The sequence below is a fragment of the Mya arenaria genome, chromosome 9 (assembly GCF_026914265.1).
Source record: "Mya arenaria isolate MELC-2E11 chromosome 9, ASM2691426v1".
Lineage (NCBI taxonomy): Eukaryota > Metazoa > Mollusca > Bivalvia > Myida > Myidae > Mya > Mya arenaria.
This window is the reverse complement of record NC_069130.1, coordinates 29809359-29836249: the sequence shown is the minus strand read 5'-3', so window position 1 is coordinate 29836249 and position 26891 is coordinate 29809359. Positions and strand designations below refer to the sequence as shown.

Genomic DNA, 26891 nt, shown 5'->3' with positions numbered 1-26891 from the left:
ATAGCGAACTTTCACCTACACAATTCTATTGTTTACCATTTAGAGACCTTTCACCAAACAATGGATGCTAACGAGCGAACGAGTAGCGATAGTTACGAGCATTGATTTCTTAATGGGTGTATTTTAACTATTTTTGCAATGTTTATCACAATTGATTGGTTGATATCTTAAATCAAGAATTATGAATATTAATGAGGTAAACAACAGTACCAAGTATTTCGTTCATTATTTCTATGTATGTTATTAATTTTCATTCATAATAATTCTGATTGATGTTCATTATAAATCTCGACTATCTCAACGCTCGAACAAAATCCGGGTTTAACTTTTCAGCTTCATTGTAGCTAAATTGAAGTGCATTCTTATTGAAAATTATTAAAGTGAAATGAAAAAGACAAAGTTAAAAGCATGAAACAGCATTTGTTTTCCTGTTAAAGTACATAATGAAAGTATAATTGTCGAAAACTAACATAAATTTGGCATCGATGTGTACAATGCATTGAAATTTACTAACTGAAGTACCACATAGTTTACAATTTATTTAAGTTTAGCAGTTAGTTCATATTTTTCCATTAAAAAAGATTACTGGGTATGTCTACCAGGTAGAATTCATTCCATATGCGTGATTGGCTAGTCGGTGTTATCACGTCATATCACCCGATTAGAATAAGCCTTTGTAGCGCAGTGAGTAAGACGCTGGACTACAATTTTGGCGACGCGGGTTCGAACCCGGTCTCCGACACAAATTATTTTTTTTTACATTTTTTTTTACAACTTTTTTTGGTGCCAATCTGTGACACAGTCCCTTTAAAGATGAAAATGACCAATAATACGACCAACGCACAATATACGCCATGAAGGATACATGTATACGCAATCTTGTCTTTCCTAAAAACGTATTCATTTTTTCCGAGTAATGGAGTACCCGAGTACTCGATCGAAAGATTGTCCGAGTACTCGAGTACCAATTTAACTACTCGTTGCCATCCCTAGTTTAGATGGATGCCCGAACGACAGAGAATTAAAAATGGCCTTTGGCCTTTCAACAAGAACAAGGGAGAGTAAGACACAAAACCAACTGCACAACCAAAAAGCAAGTTGTCTCCCTTTAATCCTACACTTGATTTACATGTTAACTTGGCTAAAAAAAGACTTCGCTCATGTAGATTTGGCTAAAAATAGACATAGCTAAAAATAGCATTTTTTTATACTTTCAAGGCCCATAATCTAGGCTTGCATGGGCGAATCTGGCTGGTTTTCGAAAGGAACCAAGCTCTAATGGATATCTAAATACTGTACAAGTTTCATCAAGATACAATCAAAACTGAAGACTGTATCGTGTTCAAAAGAAATTGTTGACAGAAGCACGCACGCACATACTACGTAAACATTACCATCGCATCTGGCCTTCATATGAGCTACAAACACACAAACTTTCATTACCATCCATCAATGCTAGCTTAAGTAATTGGGCGGAAACAAATTTTTGGCGCCTGCTCGCCCAACGACATCAGATTCTAATAACCTGGATTTGTTGAAACCTGGTTAAAAATATACTAAAAGATCTATTTAAACCTTTATTTTCTGGAAAAAAGAAAACAATTAACAAAAAGCAAAACAAAAAGAAACCTCAGTCTGGGTAATAATATAAATAAAAGTAAAATATTTAATCATCAAGGATATTTGAAACCTTTTTATCATTGCATGAAGGTTAAATCAAGTTCATGATAACATTAGTTTGGAACTAAATCTGGGTCAGAAAAAAGGGATTTGTATAAAAATGATTTGTGAGTTATTTAAGGACAAATATCTTGAAGAACAGTGAAAAACAACTGTAAATGAAACATCATCAAACAAAAATAATAACTTAATAATTAGTTATAAGATCTGCATAAAACTTTTGAAGACCAGGAATTACAAAGGTTTACATATTATTTAAAAGGTACTAATTCTACTTGATAAATCACAAACAAACATACCAATACAAGTTTTAATGTGAAGTATTACAGTTTTCAAGTGAGAAAAGAAGAATATAACTGATTCAACACAAAGCTCTATCACATTCACAAAGCTAAAATCACCGTCAGATTTTCACATAATTATTATATAGCTCAAAGCACAAGTTGAAAAGATTAACGTCCAAAGTCAAAAGACTTTAATGGACCATTCCCATTTATCAACTGATTGTTTATTAAAAACACTTTTCGTTCAACATTGATCCAAGCCTAAAACTTTTCTAAAGCACTATATTAAAAGATCAACCTCAAAAAAGCTAAAAGCATTTTTCAATCTTGTTGTATCAATGTTTTCCAGGAAACTTCTCTTAAGGTCATTCAGTGTTGACCTGTTACTAAGGTGAGCTTCTGTTGCCATGCCAACCAGCCACCACATGACATTCGACCTACATAGTTGGTTACCAGGTAACAACCAATCAGAGGGGGCCCATAACATCAACTGAATGACATCTGCTGCTTGTCTAGCTGTTGGCCTCTGAAAAAATCAATCAAGGAATAGATTTAAATATTTTACAAAACATATATAAATATATGCATTTTTCATCCACTCTCCACTTAATGATTAAAATTAAAAGCGGAAAGACTCTGAAGAGACACCATAATTATACCGTTTTTGTCTACATTAGATAAACATCAAAGTAATAGTGCAAATGCACATCCATCATTCAAGTAACGTTCAATGCAATGGATTATGGAATTACTAATATGCCTAGGCTATATTCAGGAAGAGCTATCATTAACTATAAGCATATGATGTCAAGTGTGGAGGAGTGATCCAGTTAGAGGTAGGGACATAGGTCTTGCACCTGACGAGTGGTCTTTATGTACTGAACACAAATGTTAAGTAATCTGAAAAAGTATCCATTCAAGATACAGCCTGAACACAACCAACTATTATCTATGTGCATATATGAAACATTCCATAATAATTAGACTCTAGTGACCTTGAACATTAAGGTAGTGTAGTGGGTCATGCATGCAACAAATTGCCTTAAAGTATCATACACATACACAATTAGATTTAAAATCCTCTGTGCATGACAAAGTTACAGCCTGTACATGGATACGCACATATATGAAGCATCTTGAACTTTGAAGTAGGGTTGTTGGTCTTGCACTTCTCATGACAAAGTTACAGTGTGGACCCTATACTGTTTATGCATCTATGCAGCGTTCAATAATGATGAACTTGTGTGTAAGTGTGACCTTGACCTTTGAGTTATCGACATTGAAGGTGACATGTGTACTATAAGATTAAAAATCCCCCTGGCATGACAAAACTACAGCCAGGACACAACCAACTTCACTCTATGAGCATATATGCAAAATTCTGTAATGCTTTAACTTAAGTCCGACCTTGTAAAGAGGTAGGATTGAGGGTTTCACAGGTAACATGATAACTTTATAAAGCGCAAATATTTGCCATTTTATTTTAAAATTTCACTGTGCATGAAAAAGTTACAGGCCAGACACGATCAACTACACTGTATCTGCATATATATGCAGCTTTCCATACTGATAAACCTGTTATTGTGGCTTGTCCTTTAAGGCAATGATGTGGGTTTTGCTCTTGACACATTATCTTTAAAGAACCAAACATATATGCCAAGTAATTTTTAAATCCCTCTCTGCAGGACAAAGTTTCAGTCGGACATGACTAACAATACTTTATGAAGCATTGCATTATTGCATAACAATTCAACTCCAAGTGTGACCTTGGAACTTTGAGGATGGGTCATTGGTCTTGCGTGCAACATAGCGCCTTTATATACTGACACATGTGCAAATTTATTTTAAAACCACTCTTTGTAAACGAGTAAGTTTGACCTTGAACTTTGAGGTGACTCTTGTACTGGACACATCATCGTATTGAGCACATGTGCCAATTATCATAATGCTTGCAGAATTTTACAGGATTACAAGCACTAAAACTCCATACCTTTGCAGGATTTCTATCCAGAATACTTTGCGACAGTCTACCCACAGGTTCAGGGACACAGTCAGGCAAGGGAGGTAACTCCTGGAGTGTGTAGGTGCGACTGTCTAATCTCCCTTGATGGCCTCTAAATGAAATTTATGGTACATACTACAAAACATTCTTCAGGCTAAAGCATACATCAAATATGGTGGATCTGATATTACAACCTTGTATGCATGCTCTTATGACTGACACATATACATTGCAGTTCAGTGACTATGACCTTAACAGTCGATGGTAGCTGCCATTTTTGTTACATCTTATAGACGCTTGATACACCTCACAATGCCTCTATTCGATCTGCTCTTCACATAAATGTTTTACCATATTGCCAAACAACACGTTTCAATCAGTTTTAAATCATAAAAGTGTAGTGAGATTCTGTCTCAAACCTGTAAAAGGGGTTATCAGCTCCAAATATCTCGTATGTCAGGGCACCTACTGCCCACAGATCAGCTTTTCGGTAGTCCAGTATAGAAAATAGTCCAGGCTCAGCACAAGATATCTGTAATTTGTGTAAGATTATGAAAATAAAAAAATCTGTAATAAAAACAATTCAATTCGTAGAAGATAATGTCTGTTGTCTAGGTAGTCAGTGGCATAGGGAAGACGTAGACCAAACCTACAGTCTGACAGATAGCAAGCCTTACCTCTGGTGCCATGAGGGCAGTGTTCCCACCCCTATCTATGTGGTCAGTAGTGTATGGCAGACGTAGACCAAACCTACAGTCTGACAGATAGCAAGCCTTACCTCTGGTGCCATGAGGGCAGTGTTCCCACCCCTATCTATGTGGTCAGTAGTGTATGGAAGACGTAGACCAAACCTACAATCTGACAGACAGCAGCCGAAATCACTGATCACAAGCTGGGGCTCACCATCTGAAACATTAACATCCAAGTAAAATTCTATCACACATATAAACACAATCAAATCAGTGATTGTCATATTCCATGTCAATAGTATGTTCACATTTCACTCACTTTTACCAAGGTTTTGATATAACAGGTTGTAGAACAATAGCTGTCACAGAAACATGACAAATGCTCCCAATTCAGCCTGGTCAGACAAATTAGTATATAAAACATGTTCAATAAAAAGTTTGATTTTATCCCAAATTATCTAAACAAACGGCATCAAATGAAGCTCTAAAATTCGGGGAAGATTTATTGAATTCTCATTATAGTTGAACCGTAATGATTGAGTTTTGTAATGACTACGGTAAGTATTATTAAAACATCCATATTGTGCAACATTGACCTTAACCTTTGCGATGATAGAATGCATTGAGTGCATGACGCAATTCCGTGGTTCTTTACATATCTGTGTAGTTTAATTGAAATACCATTTATAACAACTAAGATATTAATGAGACTTAGAGTATTTGTATGAAGACCCTATTGTACAACATTGATCTCCATGTGTGACATTTGACTGGAAATAAATGCATGAATCTGATGGAAACACCTTATCATGGTGCTTTAGAATTTAAATTCCCATAAGGTTAAAAAAAAGAATGATCAAGTATTGTGGAAAATCTATCATTAACGACTCAGGTCACAGATTATCCATTGCATAATCTTAGAACTGATTATGGCTAGGTGGTTTTATTCTGTAAAAATGGAAAATTATGGTAGAATAGAATAAATTATTTTATAACGCCTTTTTTAAGATAACAAGAGCCGTCGTAAGACAGCATGCTCGACTACGCCGCTTTGACTTTGAATACAATAACAATGTAATAATACCAAGTTTGGTCTCTTTATGTCAAACCTAACTAAAATTATTTGATACATAAGGTGACTTTGATGCTGCCCTCCCACCAGCCCGCCCAAACAATGACGCAAGTCATTCAAATAACTTGATTTCCCATTATGAAAATGTGGTTAAGAATATACACATATGCCTTTCAAAGGAAATTAAAAAAAAATAAAAAAAATAATAATCAAGGGCCATAATTTGTATTTAGGCTTATAACGGAGTTATGTTTCTTGTTGTAAGATGGTCGTAAATAATTTTGAATTTTATTAAGTGCATTTAATGAACGGTATAGAAGTTTTTTTATTAAAATCCCAACTTGCCCTTAACTTTTACTTGCCTAAAACTTTAACCTAAGTCAATCAGGGGCCATAACTTGTATTAAGGATATGGAGTTATGTAACCTCATTGGGTGATGGTCCTGAACAATTGTGTGAAGTATTAAGTCAATTGAATGAAGGGTATAGAAGTTATTAAACAATATCCAAACCTGCCCTAAAACTTTAACCTAAGTTCCATAGTCAATCAGGGGCCATAATTTGCATAAAAGATAATATGGAGTTATCTAACCTCATTATGTGATGGCTCTGAACATCTGTGTGAAGTATTAAGTCAATTGAATGAATGGTATTGGAGTTTTAAGTGAAAATCCCAACTTGCCCTAAAACTTTAACCTGCCCTAAAACTTTAACCCAAGTCAATCAGGGGCTATAACTTGTATTTAGGATAATATGGAGTTATGTAACCTCATTGTGTGATGGTCCTGAACAACTGAGTGAAGTATTAAGTCAATTGAACAAAGGATATAGAAGTTAATAATAAATATTCCAACTTGCCCTAAAACTTTAACCTAAGTTCCATAGTCAATCAGGGGCCATAATCTGTGTAAAGAATAATATGGGGTTATCTAACCTCATCATGTGATGGCCCTGAACAACTGGGTGAAGTATTAAGTCAATTGAATGTAGGGTATTGGACTTATAAGTGAAATCCCAACTTGCCAAAAAACTTTAACCGGACGCCGACGCTGGGGCGAGTAGTATAGCCCACCTTATCTTCGAATAGTCGAGCTAAAAACTGTTGATTTCAGTTGTAAGATAGTACTTAATTCACGAGCTTTATTGAAAAACATATTTTTAAGAGTGGCGCAGCCATGAGTAAAAATTTAGTGAAATAAAATACTATAATCTTACACTGAAATCAATGAATGTTCTTAAATGCTTCGGAGATTTATTCGTATTTCATCTTTGATTTGTAAGGACCCCCTTCTTGCATACTCCTTTGATACCAGTGGGACGCCCCTTACACAGTTTGGTTGCCAATGACTTCAATTGTCATGCCTTTTGCCAAGAAATATATCTCCAACATATTTTATAAAGTTTATTGTATACTCATGTTTCAGATCAAACATTTTGTAAACATTTATCAAAAAACATTGATAAATGCATTTATGTTCTAAATAATAATAGTTTATGTAAAAAAAAAAATCATAAGGAACAGCACATGAATAAAATTGACAAAGTTACACTGGTCGTCACTTACTGAATGAATTATTTGAAACACTAGAAAAAAAGGAAAAAAAATGTGGATTAACACTGGATTAAAAACAGTGTTCTATGTTTGCACATGATATTCAATCACACTCACTGTCAGAGATTAATCAGAGTCACTTGTAGACGGGTCATTTTCCAACTGAAGAGTGTAGACCACATGTCATTGCTGATGTTTGAGTTGTTTTGGATATTTTAAGGCGGCTTATTTCAGCTTATTGCCTGTTGTTTGAATTTTTAGGAAGTTCACATGACAAAGTCCGACAGTTTGGAAAAATATTAAATAATTGATATAACCTCAAACATATGCTCGAGCATATGCTTTTGTTATTGTCGGAAATGACTTCATATGAAGGCAGTTGTTCCAGCATCCAGCTTCAAGAAAACGTTTCAAATTAAGGACTACCATTTTCCTCATAGAGGGTCAATTAAGTTTTTTACTAGAAAAATCTTCATTTAAACATATGCAATTTTCATTTAATATCAAATTATTATTTTGACCTTATTTACTGTATAAAAGTGAGGTACTCCATCGTGAGTGAAGGGAAGTAACAACAGTTTGTGGTAGAAGTAGTTCTTTAAGTTGCTATATTCACATTTTGTTACAACATAGCCCTATAATCAAATGACGCTATAAATTATGATGTTCAAAAAGTGAGCCATTAATGCTTTGTAACTTGGTCCTGGTAAATGGTTGTAACAGCCGAGTACTTGGTGCCCTCTGCTCTATGTTGTTGACACAGACAAAAAAGACACAGATTAAATCATTTGGTGAAATGACCCCCAATTAGCTCACAGCCAAGTGAAAATATTCAAGTTTCCAACGATTCCAAGCAATATGGTGACCAATATAGCTCCGTGAACTAACAAGAGTTTAACGAATTTTCCTACTAGTCTGTCTGTACTATCCATATGGTGCTAATTGCCTACTTAGAATGACAAGATTGAAATTCTACTAGGAACATGACTATTCCCAGATAAGTGGAATTTACTTCATTGCTACAACGACAATTAACATTTAAAATAAAAACAGCTTGTTTTTCTTTGTACCAGTTTATACATTTTAAAGTTGACTTTCATAACATAATCGAAAATTGCTTGACCAAATTGCTTGACTGATTATTTCTGATGATAGATTATGATGTTAGACTGATTTTCAATACAAATTTCCATTAATAATAACGAAGTATTGTACAAAATTGACATCCGATTGTGACCTTGACCCTTGAGATAAGAGCATGAACTTTATGCATGGCACAAGTTCTCATGCTGCTCTACCAGTTGGAAAAGTTTGATTGAATTCCTATTAATAGTTAAAAGGTCATGGCGAAGAAAGAAAATATAGCAAATCAAAAGGTCATGGTGGAGACAGAAAATATGGCTATGTAGCCCATATTGTACATACTGAAAGTGTTATCACTATATACTGCCCATTAGGGACATATTTACTTTAAAAGAATAAAAATAAATTCAAGCATCCAAGCAGGTCAAATACCTTTGAATGTGTCAAGCAGAATGTTGTCACTTTTCATATCCCTGTGGGCCACACTGTGTCGGTTCATGTGGGCGACTCCCTCCAGTATCTGAGCCAGAAGGTACAGTCTCTCCCGCACACTCAGGCTTACCACAGCCAGGTAGTCATTCAGGGTGGTGTTGTACCTATCAAGAAATATATTGATGAAATCAGTATGATTTCTCTTCTATACTTATATATTTAGGCATTTGGGATGAGAGCTCGCCCTAATAATCGGAAAATATTTTTACTAAAATCATTGCATTTTTTCCTGAAAATTCCACGAGTTACACATCAAAATCGAAAATTCTGCATTATGTATTTAGGTAAAAATGAGACATAACCCAAAAATTATTAAAGCCATAGTTATTGGTCTTGCTGTACATGTGCATCTTGTCAGTGTATCAAATATCTTGAATAGTAATGCCAAGGCTAAAGTTTTTGCTTTGCTGAAGCTGACAAATAAATGAGGTACATTTATTTTCATACATAAGCAACTACTAGGAAATTTGGATTCAAACAAATATAAACAGTCAATTGGAATGATACAGGTTTCAAAAGCAAAACATTATCATTCAAAGATAAAGAGACATAAAAAAATAAAATTTAAAAAATACATACTATAAGTTTCATACAATGAAAAGAGGAGATGAAAAGAAATAGGTAGAGAATTATTCATGTTACCAAGAATTATAAACAAAAATATGTTACACTTTAGTATCATTGATGTCATTAAAATCTCTTTGAAATAAACATGACAGTTTCGTGTGATCAGTTTAATCGCTCAATAATAGCCAGGTATTGGACTTGATTTTAAACCACAAGTTTCATCTATGTCCCATACCTCTTCATGACCAGGAATAGTGTCATATTCCGACCAATCCCATCGGGGTGTATGCGGGTGGGGAGGGCTGCAGGATAGTTGTCCGCACCGTCAGGGAGTTCAGGTACTAGGCCCACAAACAAACCCCACATGTCCACAATGTTTTGGTGGGGAGGCAGGCGCCGTTTCCTCACCTTGTGACTGCAGATAAATATGAATAACCATAAATAATGTCACTATGGCTTAGTTACTCATATTTCTGGATTTGTCCTGGAATAAAAATAATAAAACTACTCTTGATTTTTTAAAAACTCTCAATTTTCAGCCAAATTAGGAACAATCTATGAAATCTTAAAATGAGATTTAACTCTGCAAAACTTCTAAAAATGCAAGGAAAGACAAAATTACAGGTATTGTACACAACACCTACACACATAGAAGCAGCATTATAGAGGATTTAATAAAGTATGAGATAAACTCACTAACAACCTTAATGAAAACCAAAGCAGAAATTCAAAGGCACATATTAATTCAGTCCATGTTGATCATGTGCCGTGGTCATTATCTTGCAACCAGCCCTACCCATTCTGCCAGGTGAGCATGTCAGGGTGTGTATCAGCCAGGCGGGCGGGCACAGTCTCTCGCTCCATCTCATGTAGAATAGCGTCTGCTCTAGACTCCACGCTGTAGTTGAACAACATCTTGATTGCAAGGTCATAGTGCATGCCTGAAATGAAGAGGTAAAAACATTTGATTCACACACATGTTAAGTAACATGGATACCACTTCTTGTAAACTTAACAACTTCATACCTATGTTTAACAAGGATAAGTTTTCAGTTTTGTACTAACCTGTCTGCATTATGGAGTATATGCCATAGACATGTACTGTACTGAACTGCCTTCAATTAAAGATTGACCATATTTTTTCTTGCATTTATGCTGTATGAACGCAGTTAGGCATCCTGGCACTTTTTGGTCAATTGCTTGCTTGCCATAAAAAGAAATGTGATCAATACTTATGTTTACATATTAAGTTATTGTTCATTCTGATGAAAAAATAGCAGTATCTTCTGCAAATTGAGTAATTGTTCTTATGGAAATGTATCCGATAACATACAATTGTATTAAAGAATCATAGCTGATATTTGTAATGTCGTATCATTGTATATCATTGGTTAAATGATATCGCGCTTATACGATCGAAGCACAAAATATTGAACTTAACAAGAGATGCTTGTCAAACATTATGCCTCCTGAGCACCATGTTGTCAGGAATATTTGGACAATGGAATAAAATATGCATGGACCAAAATTCCAGCTGATTTGTCTGGATGACCTGAAATCAATAGCGGTCATCTAATGATCACGTTCAACCTCCACGGTTGGTGCAGACATAATTGTCAAGTACTACTCAGACAAGCTTTTCGTGTTCAAGGTCATAATGGACCAAATGACCCTAAAATTAATAGGAGTCATCTACTGGTAACATCCAACAACCATGTCCATTTAGAGGATCATAAGTCATTCATTGTCTATCTATTACTAGGACATGCTTTTCGCATTCAAGGCCACTTTTACCTTCACTTGATGACATAGAAATCGATAGGGGTCATCTACTGGTTACTCCAACAAGCTTTCCGCATTTAAGGTCTTAGCCTTTGAGCTGATGACCTCAAAAAGGGGTCATCTTCTGGTCATGCCCAACATCGAAGTCAAGTTTGAAGACCGTAAATTATGTCCAGGCATTGTCAAGTTATCATATGAACAAGCTTTGGTCTACCGACCTACCAACCAACCGACATGTGCAAAGCAATATACCATCTCTTCTTCCAAAATGTCTGGTATCCAGGGAAATGTACTGTATTGACCTCCCTTCAATCCAGAACATTTGCTATCCAGGGAAATGTACTGTACTAAAACAGCCTTCAATCCAGAATATTTACTCCTCAACTTCCATCCTTTAAATGAACTGCCTTTCGGCAATGGCTATAATCATCCGATGAAAACAACATCTTCAGATATGTTTGGATCGTGAATCATCACATAACAATATACATGAACAAGAGCTGTCACAGAGACAGCGCGCTCAACTATTCCGCCGCTTTTCAGTGTAAGGATTGAAAAGTTTTGGCGAAACATGCATGGATCACTGTTAGATTAGATTTCAATGCAATACATGATGTGCTGAGATATTAACATAAATGTGGTAACATGCAAAATTTTAACCAGAATTTTTAAGTGTAATAATAAAGGGCCATTATTTGCAAAATACAGTTATCTAACTTGGTTATTCAATTAGGTTGGGTGGTTGAATACCATTGTATAAAGTCTCAATGCAATACAACAAGTAGTTGCTGAGATATTATCCTATGTGTGCTAACATGCAAGACCTTAACCAGAATTTCTAAGTCGCATAATAAAGGGGCAAAAATTATATAATATGAAAGATAGAGTTATCTTACTTGATTAAATAAGAAGGTTAAATGGTTGGGAGCCTGTTTATAAAGTTTCAATGCAATACATGATGTATTCGCTGAGGTATTGACTTAAAAGTGGTTACATGCAAAACCTTAACCAGAATTTCTAAGTCTAATAATAAAGTGCAATTATTTTGCATTAAATGCAAACTAGAGTTATCAAACATGATTAATTTAGTAGCTTGGATGGTTGAGTACCATTGTATAAAGTCTCAATGCAATACCTCAAGTAGTTGCTGAGATATTAACCTATGTATGCTTACACGCAAAACCTTAACCAGAATTTCTAAGTTGAATAATAAAGGGCAATTATTTGCATTAAATGCAAACTAGAGTTATCTAACTTGGTTTATTAAGTAGGTTGGATGGTTGAGTACCATTGTATCGAGACTCAATGCAATACCTCAAGTAGTTGCTGAGATATTAACCAATGTGTGCTTGCACGCAAAACCTTAACGAAAATTTCTAAGTCGAATAATAAAGGGCAATTATTTGCATTAAATGCAAACTAGAGTTATCTAACTTGGTTAATTAAGTAGGTTGGATGGTTGAGTACCATTGTATCAAGTCTCAATATAATACCTCAAGTAGTTGCTGAAATATTAACCTATGTGTGCTTGCACGCAAAACCTTAACCAGAATTTCTAAGTAAAATAATAAAGGCCTATTATTGGCATTAAATGCAAACTTGAGTTATCAAACTTGGTTAATTAAGTAGGTTGGATGGTTGAGTACCATTGTATAAAGTCTCAATGCAATACCTCAAGTAGTTGCTGAGATATTTACCTATGTGTGCTTGCACGCAAAACTTTAACCAAGGGGTGATGCCGACGCCAACGCAGACGCCGACGCTTGGGGGAGTAGTATAGCTCTCCTTATTCTTCAAATAGTCGAGCTAAAAATGACCATGTTTATCTTGATGTTGTTTGTATTGAGTCAGCAGGCCCCGGAAAACTTATCTACATTTAAGAGAGTGTTAATTTAAGTTCAATGTATTTTTGTCATTAGTGTTTCAATTTTACATTAAAAGTGATTTCAAGTGGTTGATTTCTTCCTGCGTTGTTGTCAAGTAATTTGATCAACTGTTTCCGGTTACAGTCGGGTTGTTCTATTTACAGAATGGGCAAGAAAGAATTACTGTAAGGTTTACTGAATGAAATGAAGTACTTTTTAACAAATTTTGAATGAAAAAATTAACTAATGGTGTAAATATAAATAATGAATTGACAGACTGATGTCATTATCAAGGATATGAATGCAGCAGGGCTGGTTAAAGTATGCATGGACTTTAACAAGCCCAACTGCATTTATACCCCGATAATAACATCAATCCAGCAATTCATTCCTTAAATGTCTGCTGTCCAGGGACATGTACTGTACTGACCTGCCTGCAAGCTAGAGTGTCTGCTATCCAGGGACATGTACTGTACTGACCTGCCTGCAATCCAGAGTGAGTGCTATCCAGGGACAAGTACTGTACTGACCTGCCCTCAATCCAGAATGTCTGCTATCCAGGGACATGTACTGTACTGACCTGCCTGCAATCCAGAATGAGTGCTATCCAGGGACATGTACTGTACTGACCTGCCTTCAATCCAGAGTGTGTGCTATCCAGGGACATGTGCTTTACTGACCTGCCTGCAATCCAGAGTGTGTGCTATCCAGGGACATGTACTGTACTGACCTGCCTGCAATCCAGAATGAGTGCTATCCAGGGACATGTACTGTACTGACCTGCCTGCAATCCAGAGAGAGTGCTATCCAGGGACATGTACTGTACTGACCTGCCTGCAATCCAGAATGAGTGCTATCCAGGGACATGTACTGTACTGACCTGCCTGCAATCCAGAGAGAGTGCTATCCAGGGACATGTACTGTACTGACCTGCCTGCAATCCAGAGAGAGTGCTATCCTGGGACATGTACTGTACTGACCTGCCTGCAATCCAGAGTGTGTGCTATCCAGGGACATGTACTGTACTGACCTGCCCTCAATCCAGAATGTCTGCTATCCAGTGACATGTACTGTACTGACCTGCCCTCAATCCAGAATGTCTGCTATCCAGGGACATGTACTGTACTGACCTGCCTGCAATCCAGAGAGAGTGCTATCCTGGGACGTGTACTGTACTGACCTGCTTGCAAGCTAGGGTGTCTGCTATCCAGGGACATGTGCTTTACTGACCTGCCTGCAATCCAGAGTGTCTGCTATCCAGGGACATGTACTGTACTGACCTGCCTGCTATCCAGAACGAATGCTATCCAGGGACATGTGCTTTACTGACCTGCCTGCAATCCAGAGTGTGTGCTATCCAGGGACATGTACTGTACTAACCTGCCTGCAATCCAGAGTGTGTGCTATCCAGGGACATGTACTGTACTGACCTGCCTGCAATCCAGAGTGTCTGCTATCCAGGGACATGTACTGTACTGACCTGCCTGCAATCCAGAGTGTGTGCTATCCAGGGACATGTACTGTACTGACCTGCCTGCAAGCTAGAGTGTCTGCTATCCAGGGACATGTACTGTACTGACCTGCCTGCAATCCAGAGTGTCTGCTATCCAGGGACATGTGCTTTACTGACCTGCCTGCAATCCAGAGAGTGTGCTATCCAGGGACATGTACTGTACTGACCTGCCTGCAAGCTAGAGTGTCTGCTATCCAGGGACATGTACTGTACTGACTTGCCTGCAATCCAGAGTGTGTGCTATCCAGGGACATGTACTGTACTGACCTGCCTGCAATCCAGAGTGAGTGCTATCCAGAGACATGTACTGTACTGACCTGCCTGCAATCCAGAGAGAGTGCTATCCAGGGACATGTACTGTACTGACCTGCCTGCAATCCAGAGTGAGTGTTATCAAGGGACATGTACTGTACTGACCTGCCTGCAATCCAGAGTGAGTGCTATCCAGGGACATGTACTGTACTGACCTGCCCTCAATCCAGAATGTCTGCTATCCAGGGACATGTGCTTTACTGACCTGCCTGCAATCCTGAATGTTTGCTATCCAGGGACATGTACTGTACTGACCTGCCTGCAATCTAGAGTGTCTGCTATCCAGGGACATGTACTGTACTGACCTGCCTGCTATCCAGGGACATGTGCTGTACTGACCTGCCTGCAATCCAGAGTGTGTGCTATCCAGGGACATGTACTGTACGGACCTGCCTGCAATCCAGAGTGTGTGCTATCCAGGGACATGTACTGTACTGACCTGCCTGCAATCCAGAGAGAGTGCTATCCAGGGACATGTACTGTACTGACCTGCCTGCAATCCAGAGTGTCTGCTATCCAGGGACATGTACTGATGTACTGTACTGACCTGCCTGCAATCCAGAGTGTCTGCTATCCAGGGACAAGTATTCAAGATGTTCATCATCATTCTCATCATCAATGATGGTGTCTCTTCCTGGAGAGATTGTCCAATCCACAGCTACAAAGACAATGTAATAATATAACTTATAGGGAAGTTAACAATTATATTTAGCGGTAAGTGATAAAGATGTCTTCCTTCTCCTAAGATATCCCAGTTTCTGTCTCAAACAAAGGATATAAAGCTGCTTTCATACTCAATCTTTCAATTTTAAGCTAAATCAATGAAGTTCAGGTCTTGACTTACCATGATCTGACATTGTGAGTGAAGTTGTATTAACTTGCAGCCAGTCTTCTCCATCCTCCAATTCAAGGACAGAAATGTCACTGTCCAAACTCTCTGTGACACTCATGATATCATCTTCATCTGGAACAGTCTTAAATGCAAACATTCACTTTTATTACAGATATTCAGACTCAAATTTATTGTTTTCTTCTGTTTAGTACTTAAACAGTCAGACTCATATATTTTTATACTTCTCACTTTTGTTGCCAAAGTATGCTAATGAAAAATCTCATAATAGATGTTAATTATAAATGCATTTCATATTCTTTATGATTATATTTTAGTGACCTTGAGACAAACTAACTACTTGACATGTACCAACAGCATATTGTTTCTTAGGAGATTGGCCTATTGGTTCTACCCACATGGTCTCAATTTTTCTAGCAATCAAACGTCCCTTATAACAACACCAAGCTGTGATGAGTTATTTCTGTTGTGGTTTTTTTACTATAACTGTCACAGGAGTAATGGAAAAGCCTGAAAAATGCCTGGACACAGGAATGGCAAATTATTTCATGGAAAAGAGGTCATAACTCTGATGATATTATTCACTATAATCATGCTTAACCAATTTGTGTTGCTTAATTAAAATCTGCCCTAAAACTTTAACCTAAGTTCCATAGTCAATCAGGGGCTATAATTTGTATAAAGGATAATATGGAGTTATCTAACCTCATTATGTGATGGCCCTGAACAACCGTGTGAAGTATTCAGTCAATTGTCAATTGAATGAATGGTATTGGGAGTTTTAAGTGAAAATCCCAACTTGCCCTAAAACTTTAACCGACGCTGACACCGATGCCGGGGCGAGTAGTATAGCCCTCCTTATTTTTCGAATAGTCGAGCTAAAAACTGTTCAACATATGTTTCTGCAACATAATTAAAATCAATTGAGTAATTTCAAAGCACCACTGCTGACAAGAAAAAGTAACATAGGGCAATAACTCTGTATTTATCTGAAATATAGTTATGGTTCTTGTACATTGCACTTCCCCTCATTATGAGGTTAAATGAATTTCCATCCTGCTCCGGACAAGAAAAGTAACAAAGAGCAATAACTCTGTAATTAACTTAAAAAGGGTTACGGCTCCTGTTCACTAGTTTCTCTAATGATTGAGCTTGACAATCTTATAAAATTTAATCTACCCCGCAGTTATTTTCAAGTTATGCTACAGACAGGAAAATTGCAACGAACTGAAATAACTGACCAACCACAGGGTGACTCCAATATAAACCATCAAACTTAGTTTGTCAGGGGTATAATTACTTTATTTCTTATTCTAAGGAGTTTCAAAACTTTCAAGGCAAAATACATCATCAATTTATCAAATGTTACCCTAAAACTCACTAGAAGTGCATTTGAGGTTGACACCTTGAGTGATGAAATAAACCATTCTTATTGATATTTGCAATTAAAGAAATGATCCACACACTCTCAAGTTCTTTTTAACTGGATCATGTGACTGTTTCCAATGATTTAAATAATATTTTACAGACATTATCAAATTAACATGAATGATAAATGGGCTTTATCAATGACTATTAGAAGACTATTCCTCAAGTTACACCACCCACCTCCACTGTGAAGACTGCTGGTGGTTGGTCATCATGAGACATCTCCTCCACTGACAGAACAGTGACCTCACTGTCAGCCTCAGATACCAAGTCATCTAGATGAAATAATTAAAAGAAATTCTAGATGAATAGTTTCTGTAAAATTTAAAACAAAAAAAACAACATGAAGTAAATAAATCATGATATTTAATGATTGTGAAATCCTCCTAAATAACCAATGTGATGACTTTATGTCATTCATTTCATTTTTTTCTAAGAATGCTTACTAAAATAAAACATTGACGTACATTCTTTAAAACTTAAATAAAAGTTATATCCTTGTTTTTGGTGCAAAATGTTACATAATTTGCCCCCATTTGACATTATGTATTGTTGTAATGCTTAGACATTTATGGTTCAAACTGAAATGTCAAAACCAATTTACCGTTTTCAAGGCTTCAGACGTACATGAGAACCATAAGTTCAAGTATAATTTAGTTAAAAATATATTGATGACCGATCATGGAAAAAGCAATGACACTGGTTAATTTGGCGGCGTCCAAGTAGCCTTATTTTCATCCAGATGGGCTTTACACAATTTGAATGTCACTGGAGCATATCGTAAAAGAAATAAACCTTATCATATTCATATTTTTTTGTCAATTTAAAGCATTCTTGTTCATTAGGCAAAATTTTAATTCCCTATTTAAGTAAAAATGACACATTTTTCCTAATTTTTTTAAATAATGTGGAAAAGGAGAATGAATAACTACAAAAACAAACAGATATGGAATCATACCATCACGACTCCCTGAAAGAAGATCTGTTTTCCAGGATGCCTCGTACACAACAGCATTGCAGCCCTGACCAATGTTTCGCCCAATCTCAAAACTGTCCAGAGAAAGATCCTTAACCAGCAAGGAGAGACTGGGCTCTGCCTCATTATGCCCACACTTTCCAAATGCCTGGAATATGCAAGAACAAGCTTATTCAGATATTCGCACAAGCCTGCTTTAAACTGGTTATTGGTATCTTGGCTTGCTCAAATTCTGCCAAGCACAAGTGAAAGACAATTAATTATATGAAAAAACACACTCCTGTTTTCTTGTTATTTTAATTCTCTGACCGTAATTTCAGCTTGTCCATGATTGAATATTGAATTAACAGATCCGTAAAATATCAAATCTTTAGAAGCGTATAAGTTTTGTTTGCTGTTGCATGGTGAGAGATGTTTCAAGTATAGGAAATCTCATAAATATAAACCAGCCTGGTCTTTATATAAATCAATAATAAGAAAAGAAAAAAATGCCTGATGCACTAGAACAGAACAGAACTCTAGCATCAAGCTTTACCACTTACTGACTTGTCCTACCCAGCATCTGTTTCTTACCGGCGCAGCTTCTTCCTACATGCCTGCCCAATTAAATGTACATTGCAACCATTTTGAGTAATCCAGCACTCCCTACATTGTTTGCTAACTAAACCAGGAAAAAGCATCTAGAGCCAAGTTGTTTTTCTTGTATTTTTGGAATATGACCTTTAACCTTGGATTGAGAATATTCGCATTGTTTTTTGGGGAAATTGGAAATTTTTAATTAATAAATACAAATAATATAACATTTATAATACTACAAAACAGAATACTAAACAAAAGCTGTCGTAAGACAGCGCGCTTGACTGCGCTGCTTTGACTTAGAAGTGAATACAATAATGATGTAATATGTGCCTGTCAAAAGCAATAAAACAATCAAATTGAAAAGTGAACAAGAATCGCATTGTGACAAAAACCAGGTTTTTAATGATTGGCAAAAGAGATTCAGTTTCAACTGTTTCTTGTATTGTTTGTAACAGTGACCTTGATCCTAAGGGCCCCAAACACAATCCCATGGAAGACCTCCATAAACTCTTCCTACATATCAAGTTTGGTCACAGCATGTCAACCATAACTGAAACAGTAATCTATTTTTAGTAACAGTGACCTTGACCCTAGGGGAGGGCGAAAAGGCAATCCATGAAAAGCTCTGCATAAACTTGTCCTATATACCAAGTTTGTTCACACTACGTCAACCCTTACTTGAGTTATTCAGTACTAACCATATTTCTATTTTGACCTTGACCTAGACCATAACTCTCGGGGCCAAAAACACAATCTCAGGAAAGGTCTCTATAAACTCTTCCTATATACCAAATTTGGTACCAATATGAAGACCCTAACTTAAGTTAAACAATACCAACCCTTTTTCTATTAATAGTAACCTTGACCTTGATCCTAGGGGCCTCAAACACAATCCAATAAAAGGTCTCCATAAACTCTTTGTATATACAAAGTTTGGTCTCTTTATGTCAAACCTAGCTAAAATTATTCGATACATAAGGCGACTTTGATAACAAGAGCTGTCACAGAGACAGCGCACTCGACTATTCTGCCGCTTTTCAGTGTAAGGATTGAAAAGTTTTGGCGAAACATGCATGGATCACTGTTAGATTAGATTTCAATGCAATACATGATGTGCTGAGATATTAACATAAATGTGGTAACATGCAAAATTTTAACCAGAATTTTTAAGTGTAATAATAAAGCCCCTTTATTTGCAAAATACAGTTATCTAACTTGGTTATTCAATTAGGTTGGGTGGTTGAATACCATTGTATAAAGTCTCAATGCAATACATCAAGTAATTGCTGAAAAAATATCCTATGTGTGCTAACATGCAAGACCTTAACCAGAATTTCTATGTCGCATAATAAAGGGGTAAAAATGATATAATATGAAAGATAGAGTTATCTAACTTGATTAAATAAGAAGGTTAAATGGTTGGAAGCCTGTGTGTAAAGTTTCAATGCAATACATGATGTATTCGCTGAGGTATTGACTTAAAAGTGGTTACATGCAAAACCTTAAAAAAAAATTCTATGTCGAATAAAAAAGGGGCCATTATTTGAATTTAATGCAAACTAGAGTTATCTTACTTTGTTATTTAAGTAGATTGGATGGTTGAGTACTAATAATATCTGTCATGTGTTTCCGTTCCGGATAGAAAAATCCGACCCGAGGGCACCTGCGTTGCCAGATAACGAGGCTTGCCGAGTTACCGGCCACGCAGCGTGCCCGGGGGTCAGATTTTTTTATCCGGACCGGAAACACATGATTGATATTTTTTCTAGCACACCTTAGATTACATTTTTTGTGAAAAAAATACATAGAAAAGCGCATTTTTTGTATTTTCACCAAAAAGCGCGTGCGCTGATGTTTACTGACGTCATGACGCGCACTATTTTTTATTCACTGCAAGAAGTTCCTTCAGTATCACGTCTTTTGAGGGTTATTTTGTTTTGTTTTGAAGGTATATTTTTGTAAAGTTAATGTTTATGGAACTCATCTATTGAAATCTCATAATTATGGTTACAAAGAATGTAAAATAAAAGAAATGAAAAGTATTACGTCACAGCGCGTGACTCATCTGGCATGGTAGGATGCCAGATGGAGTTTTCCAGCACGGCTGAATTCACCGGAAATGCCTATCCGGTGTGCTAGAAAATTTTATAAAGTCTCAATGCAATACATCCAGTAGTTGCTGAGATATTAACTTAAATGTGGTTACATGCAAAACCTTAGCCAGAATTTCTAAGTCTAATAATAAAGGGCATTTTTTTTGCATTAAATGCAAACTAGAGTTATCTAACTTGATTATTTTAGTAGGTTGGATGAATGAGTACCATTGTATCAAGTATCAATGCAATACCTCAAGCAGTTGCTGAGATATTAACCTATGTGTGCTAACACGCAAAACCTTTACCAAAATTTCTAAGTCTAATAATAAAGGGCAATTATTTGCATAAAATGCAAATAAGAATTACCTTACTTGGTTAATTAAGTAGGTTGGATGGTTGAGTACCATTGTATCGAGTCTCAATGCAATACCTCAAGTAGTTGCTGAGATATTAACCAATGTGTGCTTGCATGCAAAACCTTAACCAGAATTTCTAAGTCGAATAATAAAGGGCAATTATTTGCATTAAATGCAAACTAGATTTATCTAACTGGGTTAATTAAGTAGGTTGGATGGTTGAGTACCATTGTATCAAGTCTCAATGCAATACCTCAAGTAGTTGCTGAATTATTAACCGTTCTCAAGATTTTGAGCAGAAATGTTTTTTATATTGGGGGTCGCCGCGACCTTGACCTTTGACCTAGTGACCCCAAAAACAATAGGGATCCTCTACACCTCACGACCAACCTCCCTACCAAGTTTGGTGAACCTAGGTCAAACCGTTCTCAAGATTTTGAGCAGAAATGTTTTTTATATTGGGGGTCGCCGCGACCTTGACCTTTGACCTAGTGACCCCAAAAACAATAGGGATCCTCTACACCTCACGACCAACCTCCCTACCAAGTTTGGTGATCCTAGGTCATGCGGTTTTCCAGTTATCGATCGGAAACGAACAAAGCATTCTCCTGATATTGCACGGAAATATTTTTTTACATTAGAGGTCACAGCGACGTTGACCTTTGACCTTGTGACCCCCCAAAATATAGGAGTTTTCTAAACCTAATGATCAACCTCCCTACCAAGTTTGGTGAACCTAGGTCAAACCATTGTCAAGATATTGAGCGGAAATGTTTTTTACATTGGGGGTCGCCGTGACCTTGACCTTTGACCTAGTGACCCCAAAAACAATAGGGATCTTCTACACCTCATGACCAACCTCCCTACCAAGTTTGGTGAACCTAGGTCAAACCGTTCTCAAGATTTTGAGCAGAAATGTTTTTTATATTGGGGGTGTGACGTACAGACGGACTGACGGACTGACGGACTACCGGACTGACGGACAACAAAAACAATATGTCTCCCCCAGAGAGGGGGAGACATAATAAAGGCCTATTATTGACATTAAATGCAAACTAAAGTTATCTTACTTGGTTAATTACTTAGGTTGGATGGTCGAGTACCATTGTATAAAGTCTCAATGCAATACCTCAAGTAGTCAGGGTTCGAATTTAGACTCGCATACTCGCAAAATGCGAGCGACATTTGGAAATTGCAAGTGACTTTTATTCAAGCTCGCAAAATTCTGCGAGTGGCTTTTTCTAGACCACAAAATGTTAAAAGGAAAGTAGAATAAACATGAACTTAATTCCGCTATGTAGTCGAGTGTAAACAGCCTATAAGTGGCATGTTTACACTACCGGTATAAAGAAGACGGTACGGAGTCACGCTCTAGTAGGTTTTCAAAAATAGAACAAATACGGAAAAGGCCGAGTTTTATCTTGAATCTTTCCGGGATGCTCCGAGGCGTGCATAATACAAAGTAAATACGAATGACGTAATCACCTAGCTCAATCATTGGCTAAATTTAGCGCTTTTGCACACTATATGTAAACCCCATCATCCTGTCAAAATGAATAGACTTCGTTGATCGATATATTTCATGGTCCAAAGTATCCACGCTACATTTACTGTTGCTTTTTTATTTTAAATTTATTATTTTATTGTTTTTAATACTTATAGACTTAATGAAATCTGTAGCGTGCTTGTCGAACGGGTATTAAATTACCCGATGGCGAGGGTAAATATACAAAGTGAACAATGTCAAATTATTGGACAGCTTTGTTATCAAAAAGCTGCCAGCATCAGACGAGTCTTTCCATACCCCCCAAATAGAATAAGCCATCAACAAGTTCTAGTAGTCGAGTCACTCAAGATTGATACTTTTTAATATTCATAATATGTCTTAGGTGTTAATTTCTACTTTAATTAGGCCTAAAAAAAAAATTGTTTGGTTAGGGTTACATCCTTTTCAAAAATAGGTAGGGTAGGTAGGCTTTTTAATTTTTTTAATTTTTTTTTTTATTAGGCTTTATATAAGAATGTCATTTTCATCATTGGAGAATGGTGTTAAAGTTATCTTCTATATAAGCAATTAAGGTTTTAAACTACATATTGAAAAGCCAAAAAAAAAAAGAAAAAAATTATTTTATTTTTAATTTTTTTTTAGTTTTTCATTTTTTTTTTCAAACTGACTATAAAAACGTTAGGGTCGGCGCCTATTCCGTAGGTAGGGTCGGGTAACCCGAACCAAATGTATTTTTTTTTAGGCCTTATACAATTTTATAAGGGAATAAAGCAAATAATAAAATTGCAAGTTGATTTGTCATTTTGCGAGTTGCCTCAAAATGCACTCGCAAAATTTTGCGAGTGCTCCTCAAAGTTATATTCGAACCCTGAGTAGTTGCTGAGATATTAACCTATGTGTGCTTGCACGCAAAACCTTAACCAAGGGGTGACGCCGACCCTTGGGTGAGTAGTAAAGCTCTCCTTATTCTTCGAATAGTCGAGCTAAAAATGTGCCTTTCAAAAAAAATTAAAAGAAAAGTTAAAAAGAAAACAAAAATCAAGAGCAATAATTTGTATCTAGGGCTAACATGGAGTTATGTTCCTTGTTGTAAGATGGTCGTCAATAATTCTGCTAAGTATTAAGTACATTGAATGAAGGGTATAGAAGTTTTTTATTAAAATCCCAACTTGCCCTAAAACTTAACCTGCCCTAAAACTTTAACCTAAGTCAATCAGGGGCCATAACTTGTATAAAAGATAATATGGAGCTATGTAACCTCATTGTGTGATGGTCCTGAACAATTGTGTGAAGTATTAAGTCAATTGAATGAAGGGTATAGAAGTTATCAATAAAGATCCCAACCTGCCCTAAAACTTTAACCTAAGTTCCATAGTCAATCAGGGGCCATAATTTGTATAAAATATAATATGGAGTTATCTAACCTCGTTATGTGATGACCCTGAACAACTGTGTGAAGTATTAAGTCAATTGAATGAATGGGATTGGAGTTTTCAGTGAAAATCCCAACTTGCACTAAAACTTTAACCGGACGCCGACACCGATGCCGGGGGGAGTAGTATAGCCCTCCTTATTCTTCGAATAGTCAAGCTAAAAACTGTTCAACATATGTTTCTGCAACATAATTATATCCACAGACTCAGTAAACACCCTCCAGAGCTAAATCCCTTGTTTTAACCCTTAAAGAACATACTGATCCGTGTTTTGTCAGTCTTTTTCATTTTTTTCCTTCAAAAGTATATTGCATTTTGTGACTTTTTGGTAAAGTGATCAAATTAAATAGATGATATCTTTCAGTAAAGTTAATTTACTGGCTGACTTAATTTAAAAAAAAGTTTGACCTGTTGAAAATTCTAGCTTGTTATAACTTTATTTAAAAGTGTAGACAATGTAATACATCACAGTTAAATTGTTTGTTATTTAAATAGGACAGATGGAAAAGTGTCATTGTGAAAAAGTGTTACAATAACTTAGACTGAAAAACAGATATTATACTATTATGGTACTAGGATCTGGATATTTGACCGGCACTGTTCGTCTCCGTAAATATAGTGCTCCAGCCAGGATTTGAAAAGGGCAGGGTGGAATTTTGAAAAGGGCAAGCTACAAGAGTCACATAGGGGCGAATGGGGGTTGGTGTGGGAGGGTTCCACCCCTGTCACAATGGGGGGGGGGGGAGAGGCTTTGGGGGTCTCCCCCTAGAATTTGTTATGTTTTCATACTCAATTTAAATCATATTCCATGACTTTTGAACAAAATTTAGAAGGGTGTGTTTGAATATTAAAATTTGTCTTTTTGTCTGAGGTAATATGTCTACTTGCCTGGAGTATTCTTTAGTCACATTTTTATTCTAAAAATCATGTAAAATGAAGAAAAACAAAGACAGTTAAACATTTGAAACAATCATAATGGCATAAATACACAAAAACAAATATGTAGGGGACGAATCTTAGTTTGGTACGATCGGGATTGGGTACGAATGTTACATTCAGCCTGGCTGTTATTTAATTTTCTTTGGTAAAATAATGTTTAATATGCTGATGTTTTAGAATAAAATGACAATAAAAATCACTGCCCTTGCTTAAAAAAATCACTTATGAAACATAGAACATTGATAAAATAAGATAAAATAACTCGTTCTAATAAAATGGCGGTTTCGGCGAATTTTGACATGACCATAGAGATGATAGGTAAACACTACATATAGCATGAAAATATTTAAGTGGGTTACACTTTCAAAACATTTACCGAAAAAGTGATGTATTTGATTGTGTTAGCGCTACCTGTCCTATGTTAACAAATCGGCAGTGACCGTCTGCTTCAAACCAACAATGTTTGAAAAGGCGAGTCTAGTCTGTACAAAACAATTAACAATTATTTTAAAAGGTTTAATGGTGCTTGACAACATTTTTCACCATCCCTTCACATTTTCTATCGCATTTTACGAACTTTCATCATTGAATGAATGAGTTCTCAATGTATATTCTGATTATTGAAATCCAATAGCTCCGCCTCCTGGCAATCAGTTTCACTATTTGGCTCTTCCTAATTATCGGATAAGAAGATGACCGAATATGAATACACATGTCGTCTGCTCATTACACAAATACACAATAAGGTGTAATATGACACGGACGAGGCACATGGGAAGATGAAGGGTAGTACGGCAAATTTCAAGCAGTCAATGGGGTAACATGGTGACACCTAGCGGAACACAATTATCATAAGTATTACGTAATTTGTCTCAATTGTGACAGCGGATTAAGGGCTGCCAATCTTTCGTGATGATTTCAATAATAAAAAGGGCACTAACAGAGCTCTAGACTTGACTTGTGAAAAAGGCACTACCCAAAAAAGGGGGCAGTTTGGTTAGAAAAGGGGCACGGGCAGACCGCCCTCAAAAAACGGGCTAGCTGGAGCATTCAAAATAGATGCTTGCATGTAAAGGAAATAACTGTTTTGTCTTATTTTTTCATCATTGTTTTCTCTTTCAAAGATTTTCTAACTTCTGATGGGGAATTTCTATTTGAAAATTGGGAAGAAAGTTTCTTCTGCCATCGAAACTTGACCGAATACCCGCTATAAAAGATACCCAGAGTGCACAGCTTGGAGCCACAACCATCAGAACACTGGCACAGTAAACTCACCAGCAGCAGTTACTGAGCAGGACAGTTAAAAATCATTCTCCATTTTTCTCACTTCAAAATATAGTTAAAACATCACTTTCATCGACCTTTTTTACCTGTATTTCAGACAGCACATTGTCATCTTCTGATTTCTGTGCAATAACAATCCCTGTCAAGGCAAAGAGCAGGACATTGCCTTTCCGTGGGTTGGACCAAAACGCTGTCCGACTTAGTTGGACAACAGGACTATTAGAAAACTTCTTTGGAAAGAGTCGGTGAAGTAAAAATTGCCTTTCTCTTCCGACAGTATTAAGTCTTGTGATTGCTGTGCGTTCAACAACTTTTGGAGTGTTCCGTTTGAACACATTTTCAAAGATTTTTCGACCTCTTCGAAAAAACACTGACATCATAGAGTTCATATCGTAGCCTGTGCTAGCGGCGTGAGCCCAGATGGGCTCCCGTGCCGCTAGTTTCCTTAACGGGAACAATTTGGTGATGGAATCGAACTTCAAAAAAGGAAAATAAGAAATTGCGTCGAAAATTTCGGTAAAATTATATTGGTCGTAGAAATTGCAATTAC

General features: G+C 36.5%; 1 protein-coding gene across 1 annotated transcript; it reads right to left on the bottom strand.

Moving 5' to 3' along the window:
• Nucleotides 1–1564: 1564 nt before the first annotated feature.
• LOC128246887 (serine/threonine-protein kinase Pink1, mitochondrial-like) lies at nucleotides 1565–26891 on the bottom strand. Its single transcript, XM_052965416.1, has 12 exons — nucleotides 26428–26891; nucleotides 18130–18295; nucleotides 17352–17446; nucleotides 15738–15867; nucleotides 15441–15551; nucleotides 10218–10362; nucleotides 9657–9836; nucleotides 8795–8958; nucleotides 4745–4872; nucleotides 4386–4498; nucleotides 3955–4078; nucleotides 1565–2490 (listed from the first exon to the last, which is right to left on the bottom strand). The coding sequence occupies exons 1-12, from the start codon at nucleotides 26728–26730 to the stop codon at nucleotides 2245–2247; spliced, it is 1905 nt and encodes a 634-aa protein (XP_052821376.1). The 5' UTR covers nucleotides 26731–26891; the 3' UTR covers nucleotides 1565–2244.